We start from the raw sequence: 23,500 nt of genomic DNA, 5'->3' as shown, positions 1-23,500 counted from the left end.
CCTGTCCCAGGTGTGACTTTCAAGAAGTGCTTTTAATAATTAGTTGGCATTTAGCACATAACAAGCATCGAAAGCAGGGGGAAAATAACCCAGTCGTGTATTCAGGAGGCTTCTATTTAAAGTACTACTAGCTATGCTTCCTGCCTGGGTATCTGAAAGAACAAAATGCACCCAGTGGATCCTATAAGGAAAGAAAAAAAAAAGTTATATTTAAGCTTGGATTGGCTTTTATGGATGCTTTCCTATGACTGAAAGCATTCTGGAACATTTTCCTGTACTTCATTTCCTTAGTAATATGGTGCATTTTTTCCCCCACTTGATAAGTGTTGGTCCCAGGAGGGATCACAGCGACGAGAACACCGCAAGGTGGCATTTAGTTTAACACCTCATTAAGAGGAGGCGAGGAGGAATAATTTCCCCTCTCGGTTTGTGTCCTTGTTTAAGCCTCCTCAATCTGCAGCGACCCATCAGTGAACGGCTTTAAGTTTTGCTGTGAACCGAATGAAAACCCAAACCAGCCGAAACTTCTTTCCTTCCCTCATGCCATAGGTCGACCTTAAAAGAGAGGAACCACGTGGGGGCAATTCCTGTAGGCACGGTGAGCCGGGGTCCTAGCACTCACCACATATGAAACAAGTGGTCTTCAGTATTTCTTCCTTCTTTTGCTTCTCGCTCCTCAGGTCAGCAAAGGTGTCAATAATGACCCCAAAGATGAGGTTGAGGACAATGATAATGACAATGAAGAAGAAGAGGAGGTCGTAGACAACCCGAGCAGGAAACAAGGATTCCTGTAATGGACAAATGGGAAAAAAAAGCCATGCATCTTGCACGCCTCTCCTCCAGCCACTCCAACTGTGCCTTGCTGCAACGGCCGTAGGCTGAGGGTGCAAGGTGAGGAGCAATAACTGGGGTGCGGTGGGGAAGAGAGGAGGAAAGCACTGAAGGACAGCTGTAGGGGAAAACGCTGGCAGTGCCGCAGTTTCCAGGGAGGAAGGGCAGCTCCACAGTGGTATCTGCAGCAGGACTTGGCAGAAGAGAGGGGCCCGAGGTGCTGCCAAAACTCACATCCTTCGATGGCTTGCGCAGAATGTCTCCCACACCCCCTCCGTTCCTCAGGCCGTGGTTCAGGACAGTGACAATGCACATGAGCAGCGTGTCGCAGGCTCGTTCCCACTGGTCAGCGTCTGCTTCTAGAATACCAGAGGGAGGGCAGGGGGGGAATAAAAGCAAAAAGAGCACACACAGGGCAGAAGTACCACTGCAAAGAATCCCAAGCTACAGGATGAGTTGCAGTGTCCCATCTGGGAGCAGGTGCTCGCTTGCTTCTTGCAGTGGAGGTGTTTGGCTGAGCGTTCCCAAAGCTCCCACTTTCTTTATGACTAAATTGAATCTATTTCAACATTTTTATGCCAGGGTCAGTACAGAGCTTGCGGGCCTCTTGCTTAATATGTGCCAAACAGTGGGCTGTTTGTCAGCGAGCTCAGAAAAATCCTACAGCATCTTTTCAAAGATGGAAACAAACAAAGCAGGCAGCCTACTCTGCTGCTAACAGAGCTCAGCTTTCTAATGAGCTTGCTTACCTTCCAAGGCAGTGGGCACAGCAGAGCAGCTAATTTTGTCTCCACTGCATGACTCCATGAAGGTCTCCATGTTCCTTTGCATCCCCAAGGGGTCATCTGCAAGTAAAAGAGAGCACAGCCTTGTCAGGGCATCAGCTTGCCTTAGCAAAGCTCTTTGCTTGTGTGCAGGTGCTCTTCAACTGCATCTCATTGTAACATTCAAGCAATGTGGAGAGAAAAAAAAAAGCTTAATTGGTATTCTCCTAGCCTCTTCTAGGTTTTGAATCTTTTGCTTAGGTTTCAGTAAGACCTCTACTATAAACTTCTCTGCAGTCACTCCTAGTCCCCAAAACCCCATTCTCTGCAGCAGGAGGTCCCTAAGTCAGGGCAGGCAGCTGCCTTCTCCGCCAACCCCAAACCAGTGCTCCCAGGAGCTTGGCCCCGTGCTCCCAGGGTCTCGTGCAATGATCCAGCTGCAGAAGGGGCCCACGCTCTGCCTGGCCCAAGCCCCGCAGCCAGCGAGGGCACGGCCTGACGCACCTTTGGCTTTGCTGTCCGGCAGCCGGTCCACCTCCAGGATGAAGTCATCCTTCAGGAACAGGAAGCCCACGATGGAGAAGAGGTAGACGAGGATGAGCGCCAGGAGGGCTGTCAGCAGGATGGAGCGCCCGTTCCGCGTCACGCTTTTGATGACATTAAACAAGGTCTCCTCGCGGTAGATCAAGTCAAACAGCTGAAAGGACCAGGAGCAAAGAAATGCCGTAGGGTGCTTTTCTGTGACAATGCCTGGCCTACCTATACCCCTTTTATCCCGAGATCTTGGATCACTCAGGAGACATTGACCAACTTTCACATAAAGCATTTAAGTTTTCCATCTTACTGTAGAAGAATGAAGTGACTTATGCACAGCAGGAGGGCCGAGAATAGGACACACGTCCCCTGCCTCTGCCCTCACCAGCTCACGCTGTCTCCCAGCTGACCCAGATAAAGTACACAGTAGAGATTAGAAAGAGTCTGATAGCAAAAGACTGGGAGAGACAGTAATAGATACTGTCGGAAGGCAGAAAGATCAGCCTACGCAAAGATTAGAGCACAGTGCATTGTTCTCACTGCCGTTATCGATCAACTCCTGGAAGATGTCACAGGAAACTTCTAGCTTCTAACGGGGCGGTCTGGCTATGTCTGTGCCCGAAACATCTGCATTTACTGTACCAGGATGCTGTAGAAGAGCTCGTGCACAAAGAGTCCCAGGACACTCGTCAGGATGTAGCCAACATGGTAGAGAAACTCCACATCCATGATCATGGCCTTGTAGCCGCGGATGAAGGTGCCACGATTGCCCACAAAGCTCACTACGAACACAATCTTGTTGGTCAGCTGGAGAACAACCAGAAATGGGACGGAGTGAGGTTTGCTGCACTTCAGGAATGCAGAACAGTCTCCTGTGCTGTGAGATGTTACGCTCCTTTTCTAGCAGCGTGCTGAGAACTTACATTGAGAGCTCCCAGGATGTTCAGAGTGAGCCCAATCCCTAAGTAATAAATTGATCGCAAGATCAGGGCCACGAGGAGCGGTCTGACACCGTAACGCTTAGTGAACAGGGCCATGATGGAGAAGCAGATCAGAATCCAGAAGAGCAGCGAGATCAGTGGGGAATCCAGCACTCCTGGGAAGAGAGGACCCACAACAACTAAATGGCATGAAGTTAAATACACGTCGTCAATCCAACACCGTGCTGCTGTCCAAAGTGGCTGAAAAAAACTAACGTGCTGATTATCAGAGGGAAGAAAGACAGAAGTGATGCTTGAGTGCAGAGACTAGTATTGGCTAAGATGGTCCTTACTGATACACTTCTCTAGCATCTTTTATCTGAGATCTCACAACCACTGTAAATGATTAAGACTTCCAGACAGCTGGTACATATTCTGTCATTACTTCCTCCATTTTACAAACACAGAAAGTACAGCCCGGGGAGAAGAGACTGTTCCCTGAGAAGGAAGTCGTGGGAGGGCTGGCAACTGAAATCTTGATTCAGTCCCTTGCCAGGACCAGCAGAAGAGGCTTGGGGCTTTAGGAGTCAAGAGGAGACAAAGGGTGTGGAGAACACAAGTAAGGGGACCGGTGCTCCCTGCACACGAGGGTCTCCTTTGTCCACCACCCCGAGGAGCAGCGAACGCAGGGTCACTCACCCATGGAAGTGGCTTCAACGTAGGGGTAGAAGAAAGCAATGATTATGTTGATGAAGACAGCCAGGTTGAAGGAAATGCTTCCCCAGAGCGTCATTCTGCGGGAGAACCAGTACATCAGCGGCATGCCTGGAGGGAGAGGAGGCAGACACACATCTCAGCCAACCTCGTGTCAGCTGGGGAAGGCTCTGACCTCCCCGACATCCAAACGGCTCGGCTCAGTGCAGCGAGCGGGCCTGGAGGGACCCTTGCCTCCTGCTTCCTTCATGCCATTGACAAAAGCTCCCTCCTCATCTGCTAAAACACAAGTGCACGTTCAAATCGTTACTGCTCACACCTCTCGGCTCCTGGGGCCTTTGACCTGCTCTGGCACCTTGGAATCAGATTGGCTTCGTTCTTTGCTTCCCCCTCCTCCCCATCTCCCACCTCCTACATCCTCGCATCCTTCAAAACAACAGCGCCTTTGTGTTTTCAGCCTGATTCTCCGTCCCAAAGGAGACCCAGCCAGCAACTTCCCAGCCATACTGGAAACTTGTTTCCTGCCGAATTCCTAAGATAGTTTGGACTGGATCTGCAAGTGTTTTCAGTGCTGCTACACTACCTCTTAGCTGTATCGCAGTATTTATAGTGCAACTCCTGTTGACGGAGCTCCTGTTATTTTAAGCCAGGAAGTCTGTACTGGTGCAGCCCTGAAAGCACCTAGGGTCTGGATGGTGCAGAGGAACAAGTTTATGTCCCAAATACAGCTGCTAGATGCTGGCTTAGGAAAAGGCAGCTGAAAACAAATGAAGAGCGGGCTTTGTAGGAGAACACAGCTGTTGGTGTTGTCCCAGAGAATGTGCTGTAAGAGGAATTGCACTAACAGGCGTGGAGGAAATATCCCTGGGCTGGAAGGTCTCGATTAACCTCCACTCCCTGCAAATTGCTGAGTGCGCTGCGCGCTGCAGAGAGCAAGGGGCACAAGGGGGCAGAGATGCAATCTGCAGGCTGCTGCCAGGATTCACAGCCCCCTCAAAGCACAGCTGCCCCCCCCAGGTTCAAAACAGGAGCTATTCAAAGAGCTCATGCTGGCCAGTGCTAAAGGAAGGTCTGGTTTGCTCTTACTGCGCAGTTTCTTCTGCCACTCCATCTCGTTGTGGAGGAAGGAGGACTGGTCGAAGAAATCACTGACTTTGCTGCCCTGCTCGTCCTGCTCCGTCGTGGTGAAGAGCCGGTACTTGGTCTCCTTGGTGAGGAACTCACAGATGCCAGGCACCGGGAAGATTATCTGCTCCATGCTTCGGTCCAGGCGCACAATCTGCAGGAAGCAGGGCGAAGGGGAGGGTGCCGTCAGATCCTGCCCGTACCACGCTTTGGTTTCCTATTTCCTAGCCCCAGCTGTGCCTCCCCAAATCCAAATATCACCAGCCACACGTCTAACGCTACAGTTCCACCCAGCAAAGGCATCCTTGAGTGGCTGTGCTGGGAGGAACACTGACAGCACGTGGACCACACCAACAAGCAAGGATGGGGCTGCTCCAACCGCATCCCAGCTGCTGCGGGGAGAGAAAGGAAGGGTCTGGGGGCACCCTGTGCTCCCCCAGCACCCAACGGGCTCTGCTATTGCCTCCAGCTCTCTCTGCAGCACAAAGCACCCGTCTGCTTTTAGCAGGCACAGGGATGGGAAGGCTCCCGCTGCAGAATAACCGGGCACGAGACAGCCGGAGCACACGTGGGATTCATCAGCCGTGTGTGTACTAGCAACCCAGCAGCAAACAGGTCTTGCCTCAATCTGGGACGTGTGCTTCTCGTAATACGCCAGCGGGTCCTCCTCCTCCTCCTGGATGGGAGCCGTCGACTTCAGCATCTGCGTCAGCTGCTTGTTGTTTAGGCTGAGCTGGGATGTGGGGAGAGGAGAGAGGATGAGTGTGGGAACGGCCGGGGGGATTCGGGTCTAACTGCACTGACAACGCCGTTCCTCAAAACGTAGTGAACCCGATTAGGTTTCAAGGAAAAGCAAATGAATTAAAGCTTCCTGGAGGAGTACGAGCGCTCCCTGAGGTGACAGACATTCGATTCCCTGCAATAATTACATCCAAAAGCTGCTAATCCACAAATTACAAATCAATGCCCCTAAAACCCTAGGGAAATCACATTACTGCTGAATCTTGTACGGGATCTAAGGCAGAGGCAAGAAATGACAGCAAAGGACTCAGCCCTTCCTTTTCTGAAGGGAAGGGAGGAAGCAGGTACCAGGAGCAGGAGCCCAGCAGGGCAGCACCCTGCAGCAAGCTGGATGTCGCCCGTGGCCGAGCCTTCCCCACGGAGTCCCGCGCATGCAGCTCTCCGCAGCTGGGTTATCACGGGTGCATGTGCCATTGGGTTGCAGATTTGGCCACAATGGCTCTTATAAATCTTTCTTCAGTCCCCCCACCCCCAGGAACACTAAACCCCATCAAATCTTGAACGACAAGCAGCAGGGCAGCTTAGCGAGGCCGGGAGGAGCGGCTTTCCGCAGCCTCCGCTCGGGGTCGGGGAGCTCTGCCTCTGTTCCCGAGAGGTTTCCGTACCATGGACGAGATGCCCTCCTCCTCCTCCTCCTGGATTCGCTTCACCGGCTTCAGGAGCTGCTGCAGGGACTTGTTGTGTCGGGACAGCTGGAAGGGGGACAGCGAGAGTGGGTTAGCACAGGACGGAGCAGCCTCTGCACACCAGAGTGGGACACGGGGTGCACACCGGAGGGGATGGCCACTGAGCCAAGGTGCTGGGTTTTTGTGGGAGGCAAAAAGCACATTTCCCAGCCCGGCTGGAGGAAATGTAAATAAACACAGAGAAAAATGCGCAAATCGGTGAGTGGGAGCCCAGCACAGCACGGGGAGCCCAGCCTGGTGGGGACCCTGCTGTCGCAGCAGATTGCAGCGTCAGTACCTGCAGCGCCAGGATATAAATGTTGTGGCCGACTTCCCGGGGGGAAACCTCAGCGTTTTCGCACTCTTCCTCCTGCAGATAGGCCTTCTTAATCACGTCGACCTGGAAGGCAGCAGAGGGCAGGTGAGCTTGTCCCGGTCTCCTCACCCCATTGTCCTCCTCCGGCCACAAACAGCTCTGGGAACCCCACTCAGGACGGATGCTTGTGGCGTGTGAGTAGTGTCAGGGCAGCACCCAAGGTGGTTTTGGGGTTGCAAGCCAGAAACTGCACCAGGACCCGGAGGTGTAGGAGCTCCAGCACGAGCCACAAGCCCAGGGGCTTACAGGGGCTCGTGGGGGCTCTTTCACCCCCCCACCCCGCTCAGCCCTTACCAGTTCCTGCGGGCGGAGGCTGATGAGGATCCGCTCGGCGTTCTCGCTGTCATGTCTGCTCTCCATGAGGGCCAAGAGGAGCTTGGAGGCATTGTCCTGGCAGGGAGAAGCCCGTGCTGAGAGGAGCTATGCCCTGCCTGTCCCCAGGACCTCGCGGTGGGCAGAACCCCCCCCTGCACCACGGGCCGTCATAAATCCAGGCCTTGCACACTGGAGATGAACCAGCCCAGCCCCAGTTCATGCACACGAGGACCTGTCGCAGCCCCTGCTTCCGACCCCCCTCGCCCCACAGCTCAGCCCACGGACACGCCAGCAAGCAGGGAGCCCACGCAGTGCTGCACACACGTGCCCGCCATCCCAGCCCCAGGCCCTGCCTACCTTCAGCTGCAGGACCAGGTCCATCCGGTACTTGCAGAGGGGGCTGATGTCGTTGAGGATGAGGGCTGTGATGATGTCGATCCCGTTGGACTCGTGGGTCACGATGCAGCTCTAGGGCAGCAATGCAGTGGGGTTATCCCACGGGTGCTGCCATCCCTCCCCAGCTTCACCTCCAACACAGCTCAGGTCCAAAGCAGCACCCTGCTTTCAGCGCTGACCCATCACTTCTGCTCCAGGAGCCCCAGATCCCTCCTCTCCCTGGCAGTGGCACCATTTCCATCACCATATTATTTTTTGCATCACCGTATTATCTAGCCAAGCAGGAGCTCGTAACCCACGCACTGTCCCTGTGCACCACGGGGAACCCCTGCAGCCCATGTTGCGCTCTCCTTCACACCCTAAACTCCAGAGCTGTCCCTATCCCTGCTGCTTTCCCATGCATCCCCCAAAATCCTTCCTTGGGCATCCCTGACGGGATGGGACCTGCGAGGACCGACCCAGACCTGCAGCGACACGCACGGACCTGGTTCTCGTGGCAGGGCCCCTGGCAGTACTCGGTCAGGGTCTCCAGGGTCTGGGTGATGAGGGCCACGTTGTACTCGTTGATGTAGAGCCCCAGCAGCCCCAGCCCCCCCGTGGTGCTGCCGCACATGATGTCGAGGAACTGCAGCGTCTCGCACACCAGGTTGTAGTTGGTCTTGTTGTTCTGGCACCGGAGGAAGTTCTGTCGAGCAAAGCCTGCAGTTACAAGCCTGAGCGGCATCACTCTGACAGGGGCACCAGGTTCTGGCCCCGCTCCCAGCACCCCCTCCAGCTAATTTTGATGCAAAATTAGGCTCGGGGCCACCCCTGTAGTGTACAGACCCACCCCGAGAGCAGTACCCAGTCCCATGGAAACAGCTGTGCCGTGATCGGCTCCTTCCAGGACACCAAGCAAAGCTAATCCTAAAGGATGGTGCATTTGCAGATGGGGAAACTGAGGCACGGAGAAGCCAGCACAACGTCCTTTTGGACCCATCTGAGGCAGAGCCCATCCTTCCTGCACCCCAGTCCTACGGCCTCTGCCCCAGTCCCCGGCAGCCCCCAGAACCAACCTGGAGGTCCCGGTTGTGGTTCTCGCACAGCAGCTGCAGGAATCGCAGGATAGGCTCCATAATCAGAACCGTCACCCCCATTTCGTTGTTCTGGCCCTGCTCTCCACCGTCATGGCCCTTCCGAAACCCTAACGCCAGCGGGTATCGGGAGGGGGTGCCAGGCATCACGAAGGCCTCTCCTCGTCCTGCTGGGCAACCCAACCTCGTTAGCATCAGGCTGTCCAACGAGGCAGGCATTGGCCCTGCTGGGAGGACACGGCCCCATACCTTTGGTGCCAGGGTCAGGCTCGTCTTTGTCCTCACGAGGCTTGTTCCCAATGTCACTCATGTTCACCGACACCGTAGACTTGGTCTCCTGCTGCGCCTTCTTCATCCGGTCGTGCAAAACTTTGAAGAACTTCTCGGACTTCTTGTCGCTCGTCATGAGGTTGTAAAAGGATTTCTGGGAGGAGGGAGGACAGCAGTTCCAGTATCCAAACCACCCCAGCCTGCCCCTCTGATCCAGTAGCCTCCAGCACTCCAGCCCTTGCCTGGGGTAACGTGGCGAGCAGGTTTATTTCCAATAGCTCTGGAGATCACAGTCCTCTTGGACTTACAGGGGTGCATCATCCCCTGTGCCTGTGCCCCCTTTGACCCTGGGCAGGGCTGGGGACACAGCAAGCAGCAACTACAGCAGCTCCAGGCTTGGAGGCCCATGAGTTTTGTGTGTACAGTTTGTTGGCTTCCCCGTGACGAGGAATTCAAGATAACCTACAAGTTATCACCTGAGCTGCAAATCTGAGTCATTTCCGCGATACCCGGCAGAGGGCATCAGCATTACTCCAGAAACCCTCGGCAACAACCTGCCCCTTTCAGAGCATCCAGCCACCGAGCTGGAAAACCCGAAAGCAGAGAGATTTCTGCAGTTCCTCCCCCAGATGGCGAGCAAATGCATGCACCCAAAATTTTGGTAAAGTCTGCTGCTCGGGGACCGACCAGGGGCTGAGGACTGCCCTGCACCCGTCTTCTACACGCTGGGACCCTAAACACGTCAAACCACGGCTGCCCGGTCCCCGGGGACTGGTGCCCACCACAGGCACCTGGATCTCGGTGTTGCCTCCGTCCAGCAGCCGAATGGCCAGCAGGATGCTCTCCTGGAAGATCTTCTCGTTCTTGGTGTTCATGATGAGGTCAGCCACCAGCTTGGTGGCCCCTTCCCGGTCCAGCCGGCACTGGACAGCAGCGATAGCGGACCAGTCCTGGTCTTGGCCTGCAGGAGAGGACACAGAGGACGTGATGGTGGTGTAAGAGAAGGAGCATGGCCAAGTCACTCCCAGGGGCATCTCAGGCCCATCCCTTCTCCCTAAATCCTTTACTCCCATGGAGGTACGAGCATGGAGACCAGCTACAGAACTTATTCCACCGTGGTTTGGGAACCAGGCACTCAACGTGAGCGAGAGCAGCGCAGAAAGACGAGGAATGGCAGGAGAGGGGCACTCACCTCCCCCAGCAGCATCCATGATTTCACCTTTGGAGCTGGACTTCTTGTTCTGCAGGTAATTGTTCAGGAGCATTTTCCGCAGCAGGTTGCCCTGCCAAGACAAATAAACGTCACGAGGCTCCCAGTGCCAGCGCCAGAGCAGAACAAGGCTGAGCGCCTACGGGCTGTGACGGGGAGGGTGCTGCCAGCTCGGGCAGCCGGCGCCGAGGAGTGGGGCTGGGGACGTGCCATGGGGCCGCGGTGCTCACCCTCTCACCGTACTTGTTCCTCTTCACCAGCATCTGCTGCAGCGTCCTCAGCACCTTGATGCACAGCTTCTCCTCCGTCTCCATGAGGTCCTTGGTGTGCTGCACCAGCCTGGCCGCGCACAGCAGAGCCACCGTCACGCAGCCGAGAGGGACACAGGGTCCCCAAGGGCACCCCTCCGCTCCGCAGGTGCATAGCGGGATGCACAGCCCACAGAGGGGGAAGGTCAGCAGCCCTTCCCCAGCAACCCCATGGCAAATGCAAAGCATCCTCACTTGGACAGGAAACCTCCGCTCTCGCATCGCTGGTACGCCTCCGTCCCCTCCATGAAAAGCAGCTCTGGCCGGTGGAGGACATCCACCAGGACGGACAGCTCAGCCTCCACCAGCGGTTTCAAGCGGTCCTCCAGGGCATTAATGATGTCCTACAAGTCACAGTGCACACCTTTTAGCTCAACACGCGCCAAGGAGACACAAATATGGGACAGGGACCCTGCAGCACCCATGCCTTCTCGCTGCCTCGCAGTGGAGACGTGCTGCGCCGCTGCTGACCTGCGCCGCCACTGCCTGCCGGCCCCATACCTGCAGCTTCTCTATGATGTTCTTGTAGTCCCACTGGTTTGGGGTGGTGGAGACGCGGGGGAAGGTCCGCGTGGCGGTCTTGTAGCTGGACGTGTTCCTCTGCACAGTGCTGGTGGAGCTGCTGTTGAGCAGGGAGCTGACGTGGGCGTCCAGGTCCATGGGCAGCGCGATGGAGCGGCTCTTGGCTGCGGGAGAGGGAGCCTGGGTTGGGGACAGCCACAGCCCAGCCCATGCCATCGGCTGGGTCCTGCCACACTGCCTCGGGCTGGGCACCCCTTCGCCTGCTCTTCATTTGCAGCACGGAGGAGAGGAGTTAAATACAAGAGAAAAAGCCCCCAGGTAGGTTGGGGTGCAGGATTTCCATCCATCCCTCCCCAGAGCAGCACCACGTTGCCTGCAGTCCCCCCAGCCCGACAGAAAGAGGACCGGAGGAGGCACTGCCTCTGCTTTGCAGTTGGGAAAGCCCAGCACGAGGAGCTTGTAAGCGCCCTGCCTATAATTACAAAGGGGAATCCTAAGGCTCTGGCCGCTGTCCCCACCCGGTGTCTCACCACCACGCAATGCTTTCCACACGGTGACTCAGTGCTGACAACCCTTGCGCTGAGCCAGGCAGCCACAGGCAGGCCGAGGGCAAAGTCCTGGCGAGCGAAATCTGCCGTAAACGCCGGCTTTGTTTCTGGGCCCGGCCCCAGCAGGGACACACCAGGAATCTCCCAACCAAACCCAGCCTTCAGCTCGCCTCTGGCCACCCCGGTCACCAAAATTACAGCCCAAAAAAACACATCCCAGAGCCAAACCTCCCCGTTCCTAGCCAGCAGCCTCTCCAGGGCACCCTGCCGTGGCTGTGGGAGGGGAGAGGGCTCTGGTGGAGCAGAAACAGCCTCGGGCAGCTGCATCCTCGTGGCTGGGGGGAGCAGAGCATCCCCGCGGCACGGCTCCTTACCGACCATGGCCAGCGTGCGGATGCAAGCCTCCACCGAGCTCTTGTGCTGCTGCTGCAGCCAGGGGCACTCCAGCAGCCGCATGGTGGACTGGAGAAGCTGCACCACAATGGTCTGGTGGGTCTGAAGGAGAGAGAAGGCAGGTCTGGACCAGAGCAAGGTGCTTCCAGACCTCGCTTCTCAGGGCTTGGTGAGCCCCTTTCCCCTCTCCGTGAGTGGCCCGGCCGTGCAGCGCCTCATTACCTGCAGGGAGGTGCTGTTCTCCGAGAAGGGGGAGCTGAAGAACGCGTTGATGGTGTCCAGCACCACCGTCAGCACGTACTTCTCCAGCGTGGGGTCCGGCAGGCGCTTCTCTCGCTTTTTGCACATCTGTGAGGAGAAGGGAGGATGCTGATGGCACCGGGGCGAGGTGACCAAGCATCCTGGGGGGATGACGCTGCCACGCAGTGCTGCTGGGACCTTGCTGAGCCAAGGGACATGGATGGTGACACAGCTCCTGGGTCCGTGCCAGAGCTCTGACTGCTCCCCAGCATGGCAGCTACACAAGTCCCCGTGGTGCCCATGCCCCCTGTCTGACTCCCCAGGCTTCAAGGAGCCTCGGTGGCACCGAGCTGTCCCCACCCAATGCAGCACCCGTTGCTGCCATGTCGCCCCTGCCCAGCCCTCCCCACACACCTGGGCCATATCCAGGGTGAAGTTCTCAAAGAGAGTCCAGATGTGGTTGCTGGTGTAGATCTCCTTCATCTCCACCTCCGTGTCCACGTAGCAGTGGTTGACAAAGTTCACGTAGGCCATCTTCACCTGCCGGGGAGGGGGAGGACAGGGTGCAGGCACCATCAGAGGAACAGAAAACAGAGCAGAGCCGCCGGCGCCCTCCTCGAGAGGCACCCCGTACCTCCGTGATGCAGTCCTCGTGTGTCACCACCCGCACCACATCCTCCAAGGGCAGCAGGGACGTGCATTTGATCTCCGTGTAGACGTTCTTGCCCTCGGCGCAGGCGGCCAGCAGGTCCACCAGGGAGATGTGGTACATCAGCGGGCTGTTCTCCTCCACCCCGTCCCTGGCTGCCGTCATCATCTCCAGGAGGGTGGCCAGCGACGCCTTGTCGTTGTAGAAAACCACCACGTCGTCCCCAGCGTTGGTGAGCTGTGGGGAAGGGTCACTGGTCACTGCTCCGCAGGAGGAGGGTGAGAAACCTCGAGAGGCAGAAAACTGCATCCTCTGCACCAGGGAGGGCTGAGAGGGAGCACCGGGGTGAACGGGTCGCGCGTTTAGGAGGAAAACTGGACTTTTGCAATGCAATCATAAATCACAACTTGAGGCAATCCAGAATGGTTACTGGCTCTCAGACTTTTGCGTCTCTTGGAGATTTTTCCAACTCCAGGGAGAAACCAGCATGCTTGGGAAGGCTCTTGCCCGAGGGAGAAGCCAAGCACGCTCCTCCCGGGAGCCGTGCCCCGCTGCACCCCGTAGGGGAGCAGGGGTAGAGGTGCTTACCTCGGTCATGATCATGTCCTGGCACTTCTTGACGTACTTGCCCTCGGCCTTGATGATGGTGTGCAGGAAGTCCAGGTACTGCACATGGCGGCCGTGGGTGGCCACGCAGTGGATGAAGTGCTGCGGCACCGTCTCGTTGATCTCTGAGCAGAGCTGGTAGTTGTTGAGGAAGATGTGCTGCATCGTCTCGGCCTCCAGGAGCTGCGGGACCAGGGGGATGGACTGAGGCTGGGGGCTGCGAGGCACAGCCTCCCCTCCTGCCCCAGCCCTGCCTCTTCCAGGGGTCTCCTCCTGGCTTTTCCACCTCTTGCTCTCAGCTCCAGGAGCGGTGCTGAAGCCTCTCCCCGTGCTGCCGCCTGTGACCACCCACTGCTGCCCCCCCTCTCCTTACCCCTGGGGTCAGGAAGAGATTGAGGTGTTTGTGCAGCAGGGCCTGGTTTTCCTGATTGCCAGCACAAAACTTCTGCAGGAACTGGTGGGTGAACTTCAGGATCTCCAGCATCTTGGCATCTCCCTGAGGAAGGGCAGAGAGGGGGCAAACACCTGGGGTTGGTGAGGGATGGAGCAGGCTGCTGCCCCTCCTGCCTTGCCCAGCCGCAGGACCCAGCCATGCAGGGTGTCCCCATGTCCCCCACCCCTTGCCCAGACACTTTGGAACCAGCTGGCTTCTGCCCACCCACCTTCTCATAGGGGATCTGCAGCAGATCCAGCATCACTTTGTGGGCGTCCATGTTCTTCAGCAGGCGCTGCTGCTTCTTGCGCACTTGCTCGCCAACCCCGCACATCTTATTCAGCCGCTCCAGGATCTGGAGAGAGAAGGAGCGTGGCCAGAGGGGAGTTAAGCCCGGGAGCCACCAGGATGGCCACCAGCACCGGGGATCTGCTCGATATCCAGACGTGCCCCAGAAGAGATTGAACCCAATGGACACTTGAACCCCAGAAAAGATTGGAAGTACCCCCCCAGTTTCTCCCTGTCCCTTCTCGCAGGTGCCCCAGCCAGCCCTGGGGACAGTTTTCGGTCCCACTCACCCCTTTGACTATCTGGTAGTTCTCGCTGCTCTTCTCCCCTGGGGCAATGACCTCTTCATCAGCGGTGTGCTGCGAGGGGACAGAAGCAACGTCAGGGTCCCACCACACCTCTGCCAAGCCTGGGCCACAAATGCACCCCACAGGACCCTTCCACGAGGTGTGCGTGGCCCACCGAGAGCTGCCGGGTGTTGGACTGAAGTGAGCTGCTCCTCTGCACCCCTCATCCTCTCCCCGCTTGGTTCCCAGCACCTTGCTCGGGGCTCTCACCTCTTTCTTCTCCTTCTTGTTCCCATCCCCAGTGCTGTCCCCTTTGACGCTGCCTTTCTTGTCCACCCACAGCTCAGATTTCTCCACCATGGTGCGGAGTTTGTCCAGCTCTGACTTGATCACCTTGTAGTTCTCGACATCCTGGGCTGAGATCAGGAGCTGAACCTGCAGTGACATTCCCGGGGGCTCCCCTGTGCAGCTGGTTTGGGGCACAGACCCCACTCCCATCCTCACCCGGACCCCCCTCCCAAGCAAAAGGGGCCATCGGGTGCAGCCACCCCAGCCAGGACCAGCACCGAGGTGCCCCGGGGTTACCTGCTTGAAGGTGTGCAAGACCTCCTGCCTCTGGCTGAAGTGCTTGAAGAGGAGCTGCAGGGAGCCGGAGATGAGCGGCGGGTAGTCGTGCATCGTCAGATGGATCAGCACCCGCAGGAACATCCTCCCTCCTTCGTCGTCCACCTCCAGCATGCTGCTCGTCTTCCTGAAGCCGGGACGAAAGCACTTGGTGTAAGCAGCCACGTGGGAGCTTGCGTGCACTCAGTCAGCCCTTGGGGCTGATGGGGACAGCTGCATTAGCCTGTAGAGCCTCGTCTTCCTCATCACCTGCAGCTCTCAGCCTCGGCAGTGAGTATGGGCAGGAGAAGGAAGGGCCCTACGGCCAGGCTACCTACGCACCGGAGGGGCAGGGACTCACCCCACACCGAACATGGCCTCTGCGTGCTCGCCGATCCGGTCCAGGTTCATGGCTGCAGCTGCAGGGAGAGGAAAGGGAGATGAACGGGGCGGCCAACACGATCCCTGTGCATCAGCAGAAACCCTGCAGGATCCGGCCCAGCTCCCCAGCCCACGTCCAAGCACCCGCGATGGACACGGGACACCTCGTCCCTCCTGCACAAACTCCGATCCCCCGGGCTCCCTGCCAGCAGAGGTGGAGGATGGAGAGCTGCTGGAGCTGAGGTTGTACCAGGAGCAAAGGGGGAGAGTTACTTGTGGAGTCGAAGGCTGGAGCCGTCCCGTCGGCCGCGCTGTCCTGCATGGGGTAGACTTCCACAAACTCCTTCTTGAAGACGGAAAGCAGGTAGGAGATCCGGTAGTCCAGCCGCACGTTCAGGATGAACTGGCAGCAGCGGGGAGGGAAGAAAGCAAAAGTGAGACCTCTCGTCACACCATCTGCCTCCTTGCATCAGAAGACTACATCTTCCCACCCCATCCCGCAGGTCCCACCCGCAGCTCCATGATGCTCCTCCAGCTCCCACCTGCAAGATCTCCAGGATCTTCAGCTTGGTCTCCATCACCACGATGTTCTCATTCTCGATGCTCCTCCCTCTGTCCACTGGCTCTGGGGTAGAGCCAGCACTGAGGCTCGGGGGGCTGAAGATGGACTGTTTCCTGCTCAGCACCATGGTGGACATCATCTGCCCAACGCCCTGGATCGACCTGCGCACATTCTTCCCTGCAGAGGCAGCCACAGTGGGCAGAGTTAATGCAGAGGGGAGGGAGAGGGGAGAAGACTGATGGAAGGACCCACTTCGAGTGCAAATGTCGATGTTAACCAGAGAACCAGCAGGAAGGGCTATTTCTCTGCTGTGGCCAAGGACTCAGCATCTCCTGTCTCCTGTTGCAGACCCAGCCCAAATTTCCACACGACCAAACCTGCAGCTTGTTCTCTTGCAGCCCAAACTGGAAAGCACTGGGCAGACCACGGGAACTACCTTCCCCTGGGACCGTGCCAGGTTTTGGAGCAGGGGCTCACCCGTCACGTCGTCATTGTAGACCGCCTGCATCATCAGCTGCGGGTTTTGGACGCAGTCGATGATGCCCAGCAGCGTCCGCGTCAGGCGCAGCAGCTCACTGAAGCTGTAGAAGCCGAAGTAGATGAGGTTGTGGGCGAGGCTGACGACCTGGGGAAGGACAAGGCAAGCTCCAGACCTTGCTGTGCTCGGGGATGTAAAATGGGATGCCGCACGGCCAGCCTTGTCCCAGAGGCAGCTGAAAGGCGTGGACGTGGCCGATGGCTGCGCGAGGTGCCAGTGACACCAGCAGGTCTCGCACCTCGAAGGTGAGCTTGTTCTTCTCCTCGTTGGCGAAGGGCACTGCCTCGCTCACCACGTTGTTCAGGTAGTCCTCCACGAACTCCATGGTGCTGGCAAACTTGTTTTTCTTGTCGTCTCGCGAGGCGTTGAGGTTGGAGTCGTAGCTGCGAGGGGGAGACGGCAGGATGAGCTGGATGGCAGCGGGTCTCCTCGCCCCAGCCGGGCAGGAGCACTGCCCAAGGGGCTGCTGAGAGCCGTCAAGGCCAGGAGCGATGCTTGTGACCATGATGGAGACCACAGGAGGACATCTGCTGCCCCACCTCCCACGTCCCCCAAAGCCCCAGCGCCTCTCACTCTTTGATGGTGATGGCCGTGGGGATTTCGGTCCAGAGCCGCGCAAACTTGACGGGCATCACCAGCTCCTGGGGGTCCCTGTCCACGTGCACGTGCAACATGAGGTGGCAGAAGGACGCCCGGAGATCGAAGGGCAGCATTTCATCCGCCATGCAGAGGAAGATCAGATCCACCCCCAGCTGCTGGGATATCTCCTTGATGGCCAAGTACTGGCGGTCCAGACACATGCGGGCAAAGAGCTTCAGCTGGTACCTGCGTGGGGACGAGGTGGAGAAGGAGCGAGGCCATGCAACCCTTACGTCCTCACCCCGTCTCCCCAGAGCCTGGGGAGAGGGTGCCACAGGACTGTCACCTGTAGTAGCTGAGGACGTTCTCGTCGTGGGCATTGCCAGCCCGGGCCTCCTGCGCCAGCTGCCGGATGCTTTTCTCGTGGTGGTCGTTGTTCTTGTCGGTCCAGGTGAGCCAGACCTCCTCCTCCGAGTACTCGATGCTCAGGTACTCGTGGGTCTGGGACATCTCCTTCACCGGCCGCAGCCTGGGGTGGGGAAGGAGTAAACCTGGAGATGCTGCTGAGGACGGAGCACCTCAGGGCGTGACGGGCGTTTTCCAGGTTTTACAGGGGCACCACGGCAGCAGGCAGGGCCAGGCACTGAACCCCAACCGTGGAAAATCTCTCCCTATGACTACTCACTCAGTTTTGATGAGGATGTCACTATTTTTTGGGTCCAGCACGCACTTGCAGATCAGCTCCTGGGTGACGGGGATGGCGATGTGGTTGGACACGCACAGGTCCGAGAGGTAGTCCAAAAACCTGGGGAGCGAGGGCAGGGCAGAGACAGCTCGCTGTGAAAGGGGGGCCCACGGGGGGGGCTCTTTCCGCCTCTGCTCAAGGCACATCCCACCCGTCACGCTGCTCAAAGCCCCTCGGGACGGGGGCGCTGGGGCACGCACCGTGGCTCGCGGTTCTTGCGCACCAGGCTGACGAAGGTCTCCACCTCGGTCTTTGTGATGTGCTTCTCCAGCAGCTTGCGGTTGTTGTGCAGCAGGGCCGTGATGGTGTCCTCGGCCAGGATGTCGTAACCGATCTGGGACTGCATCATCCCGAACTGCTTGGCTATGTGCTCCTGGAGCGGGCAGAGAGATGGCGAGCGTGAGGCTTCACGGTGGGGTCTGCCGATGCTCCCCTTACCCCACCGCGACCTCTGCAGCCCCCCAGGGCTGTGCAACACGAGGTGGGATGGGGGCTCCCTCCTTCTACCCCTCAACCCACCTGGTTTTTGCGATAATCCTCCTGGGAGTGCCGCAGCACGCGGTAGCACAGCCGAAACATGTACTGGTAGGGAGCGTTCTTCTGGTCCGACAGCTCCTCCAGCCGCACCAGGGGCCCTTCGCCACCCTTGTCCTTGAAGGGGGCTTTCAGGATCCCAAAGATCTGCCCCAAAAGCGGGGATGTAAGTGCTGTGTCACCCTCCACGCCGCCTCCCATGCATGGCTGGGCATCGGCTGTGCTTGGTGCACCGCCGGACCTCAGCCTTGCCCAGGTGCACGGTCGTGGCCGCTCACCTGCTTCAGGATGTTCTGCTCCCGCATGAGCTTCTGCCGCTCCCGGTTGGGCTTGGTCACCACGATGTCCAGCACGTTCTGGCCGTTGTTGGGGACATCGCTGACGAAGAACACCAAGTCCTCCAGCAGCTGGATCACGAACCTGCAAAGGGGCACGGTGCCAGCGGGGCGGTGGGACCCTCCTTCCAGGGAGGCCACTCGCCCACCGCACGCAGCCCATCCACGCTCAGGTGCCTGCAGTGCTGCTGGCACATTTTGTAGGACCAAAAAGCCCACGTTCGGGGCTCAAAACGCTGCCGGGGAAGCTGCTGGCCAATCCTCCCTACTGCTAGAGGCCAGTGGCTGCCCTGAAGCGTGAGGCTTTTGCAGCCCCTGCGGTTCCTGCGGAAATTATTGTCTCGAGTCAGGTGCCATGGTAAATGTCATGGGTTTGTGCTCGTGATTCACGCCGGGGATTTTGCGTTCAATGCCTCTGCCCCTTGAGTCACATTCAGAGCGGTGCAAGTGCCATGGGACCAGCGTGGGGCGGGCTGGCAGGGCGGCAGCAGCTTACTCTGTCCCACCGGGTATCTGTGTTTGCTCAGGAAACGCCAAGAACCCACCCACCTAAAAATAACACCGTGACTAACCAGGCTGCCCCTATCATGAGGCCATCTCCCAGCCCCTCGGTTATTTTCCTAGCTGCAAAGGAGGGGCCAGAGCGGGTCTGTGCTGTTATCTGATTTCCTCGCCAGATCCCTGGGAGAAGCGGGCGTGGATTTGGGTCACGGGCAGGAAAGCAAGGCAGAGCCGGCACCAAAACCCAGGCAGGGGCCCCATCCTGCAGAGATGCTGGAGGGCTCCAGCACAGCCCCATCTCCATGGGGAAATAAATGACTTTTTACCTCCGGTCATTCTGGCTGAGAAAACCTTCGTTCATCTTCTCCACCACGTTGGCCAGCATTGAGCTGGCGTCGTTGGCAAAGTCCAGGTCCCGGATCTCAGACACGGGCACAGAGACGATGGCGAACGCTTCTTTGTCTTCTTTGGTGGGACACGTGCCCAGCTGGGAAGGAACAGGGAAGCGGTGTCACAGAGGCAGGGCAGCACCAAGTGTCCCCACATCCACCCAGCTCGCACCAGGGGCCCAGTTTGTCCCCACTGGAAGGACTGGGATGGGCTCGAGGTGACTGGGGGCGGCTGGGGGCTGGCATCCCACAGCCCCCTTGGGTCATCACGGTACTTCAGTCCCCGGGTGAAGGTCAGGGTGCCCCTGGGCAGAGCGGGGTGGGAAGGAGGAAGGAGCCAGAGGGTAAATCTGTGGACGGGAGGAGGGCACGGGGCCGCACCATGAGGCGGATAGGTCTCTCCTCATCGATGTCGATGGGCACGTTGGTGCTCTGGATCCACGTGTTGGTGCAGAGGTGGCGCAGCCGCACGTACGAGTTCCTGCAGACGGCACGGTGCCTTGGTCAGCAGCCCCCGCGCAGTCACGCCGGCACCCGCCGCTTCCCCCAGCACCCAGCAAAGCCCCCCACCCCATGCCGAAACTTCCCACCGTGGACGAATCCTCCCTTCTTTATTTCAACCCCTCCGTGCCAGCACGTGCTCACGTACCGCGGGACGAAGGAGTCCGTCTTCTGCAGCGTGGTGGGGTCCAGCTCGAAGAGGGAGGCGATGTCGTTGCCGTGGGGCACGGCCACCAGCCGGTACTTGATCTTCTCCCCCGTGTTCCTGCGGCTGGAGCGGCTGCTGCCCCCCTGCACCAGGGAAAAGGGCTTTGAGCCCAGAGCGGGGAGGTCGCCCCGCCGAGCCCAGCCTCCCTGCGCACGCAGCATCGGAGGACACGCAGCGGCTACGCTCAGCGCAGAAGCTTTGGCTCGGGTGCCGGGCTGAGCCTCGCAGCACGGAAACGAATGAGGGGCTGCAAGAGCACAAGCGCGGCGCGATGCCCCTGAGCTACGAGGCCACCCCTTCTCCAAACCTCACCGAAGAGGAAAAAAATAAATAAAGTCCAGATCTCTCTTCTACCAGCACTTCATCTGCACACCCCCGTGGCCTGGGGATCCAACATGCACTGGGACCCCTCTCCAACAGATTTCGGCGGGGTCCTCTTGCAAGCGGGACATGGGGATGCTACTCTAGAGTGCGGGATGCGGGGTGCTCTGCTCGGCAGCCCTGTGCCAGGACAGCCTCCAGCCACAACCTCAGCACCAAGCGGGACCCGGCGGCACAGCGCGGGCACTGTCCCCGTGGCGGGCTCTTTTTTCGGGGCATTTCCCTGCTTTCAGGCAGAGTCTAAGAGGCAGCGTGGTTTCAGGCAGCGGCAGCAGCATTTCTGCTAGCGAGGCTGCACACAGCTCACCGTGGGCGCTGCTTTGGGCTCAGCCACGTCTCCTTTATAACTTGGGTTTTCCTGAAAAGTTAAAGAGGGAGGTGAAAGACAGCTCCCAGCCCTCCCCCTCGGTCCCTCCAAAGCCCTAAGCGTGGGGTGTTATTTCTGTTCCTTCCTTGCTCATGCACGCTGCAGAGAGACAAAACCTGCCCGGATGGGGCTGGAGGACACGACCCATGCCCAGGGCACGGCGCTGCAGCCCCATGGAGGAGGGCAGGGGCAGAGCGAGCCCCGGGGCTCTGCTTCACAGCAAGAGAAGCTCTCACTGCAAATCCCTCGAGGCCCCAGGTCAGGGTCTCGCTGAGCACCACAAGCCAGGCAGCACCAGCCCAGGATGGGGATCTTCTTTCCTCTGCAGAGGTCAGCTGAATGTCTTTTGGTTTAAAGCACCCAAATTTCAGAGGCTCGGCATCGGATCCAGTAAGTGCTATTGCCATCCTGCCCATGGCAGAAGGGGCCCCCTTGGGTCATCTTCCGCAGCGACGGCACGCCTTCGGCACGGGGTGCACCCAGCTCCCCCCGGCACGTCCCTGCTCCCCCGGCAGCAGGTCTAAAACTTTTCCCTTGGGCATTAGTGTCATATAAACCACATTACCTAAGAGCAGAAACCTCTCCGTGCCTCTGTCAGGAGGCCTCAAGCTGGCCTTAAATGGGAACAAAACCCACGTGGGGGTTTCCAGGCTCAGGCTTTGCCCACGCCTCCCCCAGCCCTGGACAGCCCTGGATGCCTCCACTGACCAGAGGATGAGGAAGGACAAAACCTGGATGGGAAGAGTTAAACGCAGCCGGATGAGTTATCTGCTGCTTCCATCCCACAAGGAGGTTGTGCCAGTAGAGTCGCTTGGCCCAGAGCGAGCAAACAGAGGAAAAACCCCAGCCGCCCCCTCCTGCCCCCCGGTTACGCGTGCCAGGGCCAGAGGGGAGGCAGCCAGGAGCATTTTGGAAATCGTTGCTCTGTCTAAGAGTGGGTTCTACTTTTGGCGACAGCCTCTTGAGGGCAGGGCAGCTTTCTGCACCCCTCTGCTCGCCCCCTTACCTCGGCTGCCAGGTAGTTGCCCGTGGCAAGATGCTTGAAGCGGTACAAGCCGTTCCAGTGCCCGGCGCCCCCTCGGCACGGGTCATGGTGGACCACCTGGAAGGAGCAGAGGAGCGCTCAGCGCAGGGCTGCGACACCAGTCCCGGTCCTGGCCCACGCCTGACCCCGAGCAAAGCCACCAGTGAGAAAATCCCCGTCCCGTCCGAAAGGACAAGCAATGAAGCCTGGGGCACTGAGCCACCGAGGGGCTGAGGGACGCCCATCTCCTCCAGGGCAGCCCAGGCTATAAAATCGCCCATCCGACAGCACCCGTGGCTTCCAGCTCCCTCTCAGAGCTCAAGCCTTGTGCTGGCTTTCACCAGGGCGCTCAGGCCACCAGAAAGTGGAAATTCAAGGCCTGAAACATCCCGAAACGAGCACTGCTTCCAGCAGCCCCCCCAGGCACAGCACAGCAGCCCGGGGAGGTGCCCCGGATGCCCGCGGCCCCGCTCACCTCCACCTCCCACAGGGCGTTGGAGCTGGTGGCCGAGGTGGCCGACTGCCTCAGGGTGGTGCGGAGGAAGACGTGCAGCTTGCCTTTGTACTCGTCGCAGGTGAGGAACTTCTCCTGCTCGGCGTGGAAGAGCCTCACCACGTCCCCCTGGCACCGGGACATGGCAGTGAGGACACGGATGCAGCGTTCCTCCCCCCCAGCCCCATGAAGGAGGGTGGCCGTGGCTCTGCTAAAACCCACTTCTAGCAGCACAAACGCTCCTCCAAGCCCAGGGGAGGGCACTTTGCCCGTGCACGGGGTGGTGGGGACATGGGGGCACCCTGTGCTTTGCAATGCCATCGCTCTGTTTAGTTGTGCAAGCCGCTTCTCTCTGCCTCTACTCCCCGGGCTGTGAAATGGGTACAAACCCCCCGCTTCGCACCCCTGGAGCAGGCAGAGGCTCTGCTCACCGACACAATGATGGCATTAACACCCCGGGAGAAGGACGCAGAGGAAGCCGGGGATAAGCAGGCGCCTGGCGATGAGGATCTGTGAGATCCTAACAATCAATATCCAGCCAGCTGCTTCCTGGAGGACCTCCGACCCGAACAATAGCTCTGCAGGGAAAGTTCCTTTCCCAGGCAGCAGCCAGCCTGGCTGCACGGCTGAACAGCCAAAAATTGTCCCTGTAGCTGGAACCAGAGCTGGCACCATGTGTGCCTCATATTGTCTTTGGGAGCCAATTGAACACAATAAGGCAGGGGGTAACCTGATGCCCCCTGGGTACCTCCTGCCTGTAGATACCGAAATTCCCAGCTCCAGCTCCCTCTTAAGTGCCCCGAGTGATGAATTCCCCTAGAAACCAAGCCCCTCGAGGCATCCTGCCCCTGTCACACAGCCAAACAGCTACAGTGTCCTGCCCGAGCAGGGGATGGGGCTGGATCCCCTGAGCCCGTCGCGTCCCGGGCGGCCGGCGGCCGAACCTCCTTCCTTACCCCCTTCAGCACTTCCTCCATGTGGTCGCGGAACTGCATGAAAAGGTTGATTTTCCAGCTGGTGTTACAATTGACCGAGTTCACCTAGGCAGCGAGAGAGCAAGGTCACAATCCCAGAAGGGAAATGAAACAAGA

General features: G+C 58.6%; 1 protein-coding gene across 2 annotated transcripts in view; it reads right to left on the bottom strand.

Annotated features, from left to right (window-relative positions):
* Positions 1-23,500, bottom strand: part of ITPR3 (inositol 1,4,5-trisphosphate receptor type 3) — a 40,513-nt gene that overhangs the window by 2,066 nt on the left and 14,947 nt on the right. Inside the window, exons 7-55 of one of the 2 annotated variants that reach the window (XM_066982947.1) lie at positions 23,366-23,449; positions 22,392-22,538; positions 21,899-21,994; positions 20,833-20,883; positions 20,085-20,227; positions 19,817-19,916; positions 19,373-19,533; positions 18,489-18,630; positions 18,196-18,357; positions 17,877-18,049; positions 17,617-17,736; positions 17,278-17,460; positions 16,926-17,177; positions 16,591-16,735; positions 16,292-16,439; positions 15,795-15,991; positions 15,526-15,655; positions 15,233-15,290; positions 14,854-15,019; positions 14,539-14,703; positions 14,272-14,340; positions 13,923-14,048; positions 13,634-13,756; positions 13,243-13,443; positions 12,640-12,891; positions 12,420-12,545; positions 11,988-12,113; positions 11,747-11,867; positions 10,804-10,988; positions 10,498-10,646; positions 10,225-10,333; positions 9,977-10,067; positions 9,576-9,745; positions 8,764-8,938; positions 8,497-8,684; positions 7,926-8,126; positions 7,403-7,513; positions 7,025-7,120; positions 6,653-6,754; positions 6,295-6,381; positions 5,511-5,621; positions 4,850-5,042; positions 3,749-3,874; positions 3,053-3,225; positions 2,772-2,936; positions 2,100-2,292; positions 1,581-1,676; positions 1,066-1,190; positions 623-788 (exon numbers count right to left, since the gene is read on the bottom strand). In XM_066982947.1, the coding sequence (XP_066839048.1) occupies positions 623-788; positions 1,066-1,190; positions 1,581-1,676; positions 2,100-2,292; positions 2,772-2,936; positions 3,053-3,225; positions 3,749-3,874; positions 4,850-5,042; positions 5,511-5,621; positions 6,295-6,381; positions 6,653-6,754; positions 7,025-7,120; positions 7,403-7,513; positions 7,926-8,126; positions 8,497-8,684; positions 8,764-8,938; positions 9,576-9,745; positions 9,977-10,067; positions 10,225-10,333; positions 10,498-10,646; positions 10,804-10,988; positions 11,747-11,867; positions 11,988-12,113; positions 12,420-12,545; positions 12,640-12,891; positions 13,243-13,443; positions 13,634-13,756; positions 13,923-14,048; positions 14,272-14,340; positions 14,539-14,703; positions 14,854-15,019; positions 15,233-15,290; positions 15,526-15,655; positions 15,795-15,991; positions 16,292-16,439; positions 16,591-16,735; positions 16,926-17,177; positions 17,278-17,460; positions 17,617-17,736; positions 17,877-18,049; positions 18,196-18,357; positions 18,489-18,630; positions 19,373-19,533; positions 19,817-19,916; positions 20,085-20,227; positions 20,833-20,883; positions 21,899-21,994; positions 22,392-22,538; positions 23,366-23,449 (6,979 nt within the window). The remainder of the gene's footprint in view (positions 1-622; positions 789-1,065; positions 1,191-1,580; positions 1,677-2,099; positions 2,293-2,771; positions 2,937-3,052; positions 3,226-3,748; positions 3,875-4,849; positions 5,043-5,510; positions 5,622-6,294; positions 6,382-6,652; positions 6,755-7,024; positions 7,121-7,402; positions 7,514-7,925; positions 8,127-8,496; positions 8,685-8,763; positions 8,939-9,575; positions 9,746-9,976; positions 10,068-10,224; positions 10,334-10,497; positions 10,647-10,803; positions 10,989-11,746; positions 11,868-11,987; positions 12,114-12,419; positions 12,546-12,639; positions 12,892-13,242; positions 13,444-13,633; positions 13,757-13,922; positions 14,049-14,271; positions 14,341-14,538; positions 14,704-14,853; positions 15,020-15,232; positions 15,291-15,525; positions 15,656-15,794; positions 15,992-16,291; positions 16,440-16,590; positions 16,736-16,925; positions 17,178-17,277; positions 17,461-17,616; positions 17,737-17,876; positions 18,050-18,195; positions 18,358-18,488; positions 18,631-19,372; positions 19,534-19,816; positions 19,917-20,084; positions 20,228-20,832; positions 20,884-21,898; positions 21,995-22,391; positions 22,539-23,365; positions 23,450-23,500) is intronic. The other variant, XM_048053686.2, reaches the window with a different exon arrangement.

Source organism: Anser cygnoides, chromosome 25, assembly GCF_040182565.1.
Source record: "Anser cygnoides isolate HZ-2024a breed goose chromosome 25, Taihu_goose_T2T_genome, whole genome shotgun sequence".
NCBI lineage: Eukaryota > Metazoa > Chordata > Aves > Anseriformes > Anatidae > Anser > Anser cygnoides.
The sequence above is the reverse complement of the archived record's forward strand: the minus strand, read 5'-3'. Positions and strand labels throughout refer to the sequence as shown.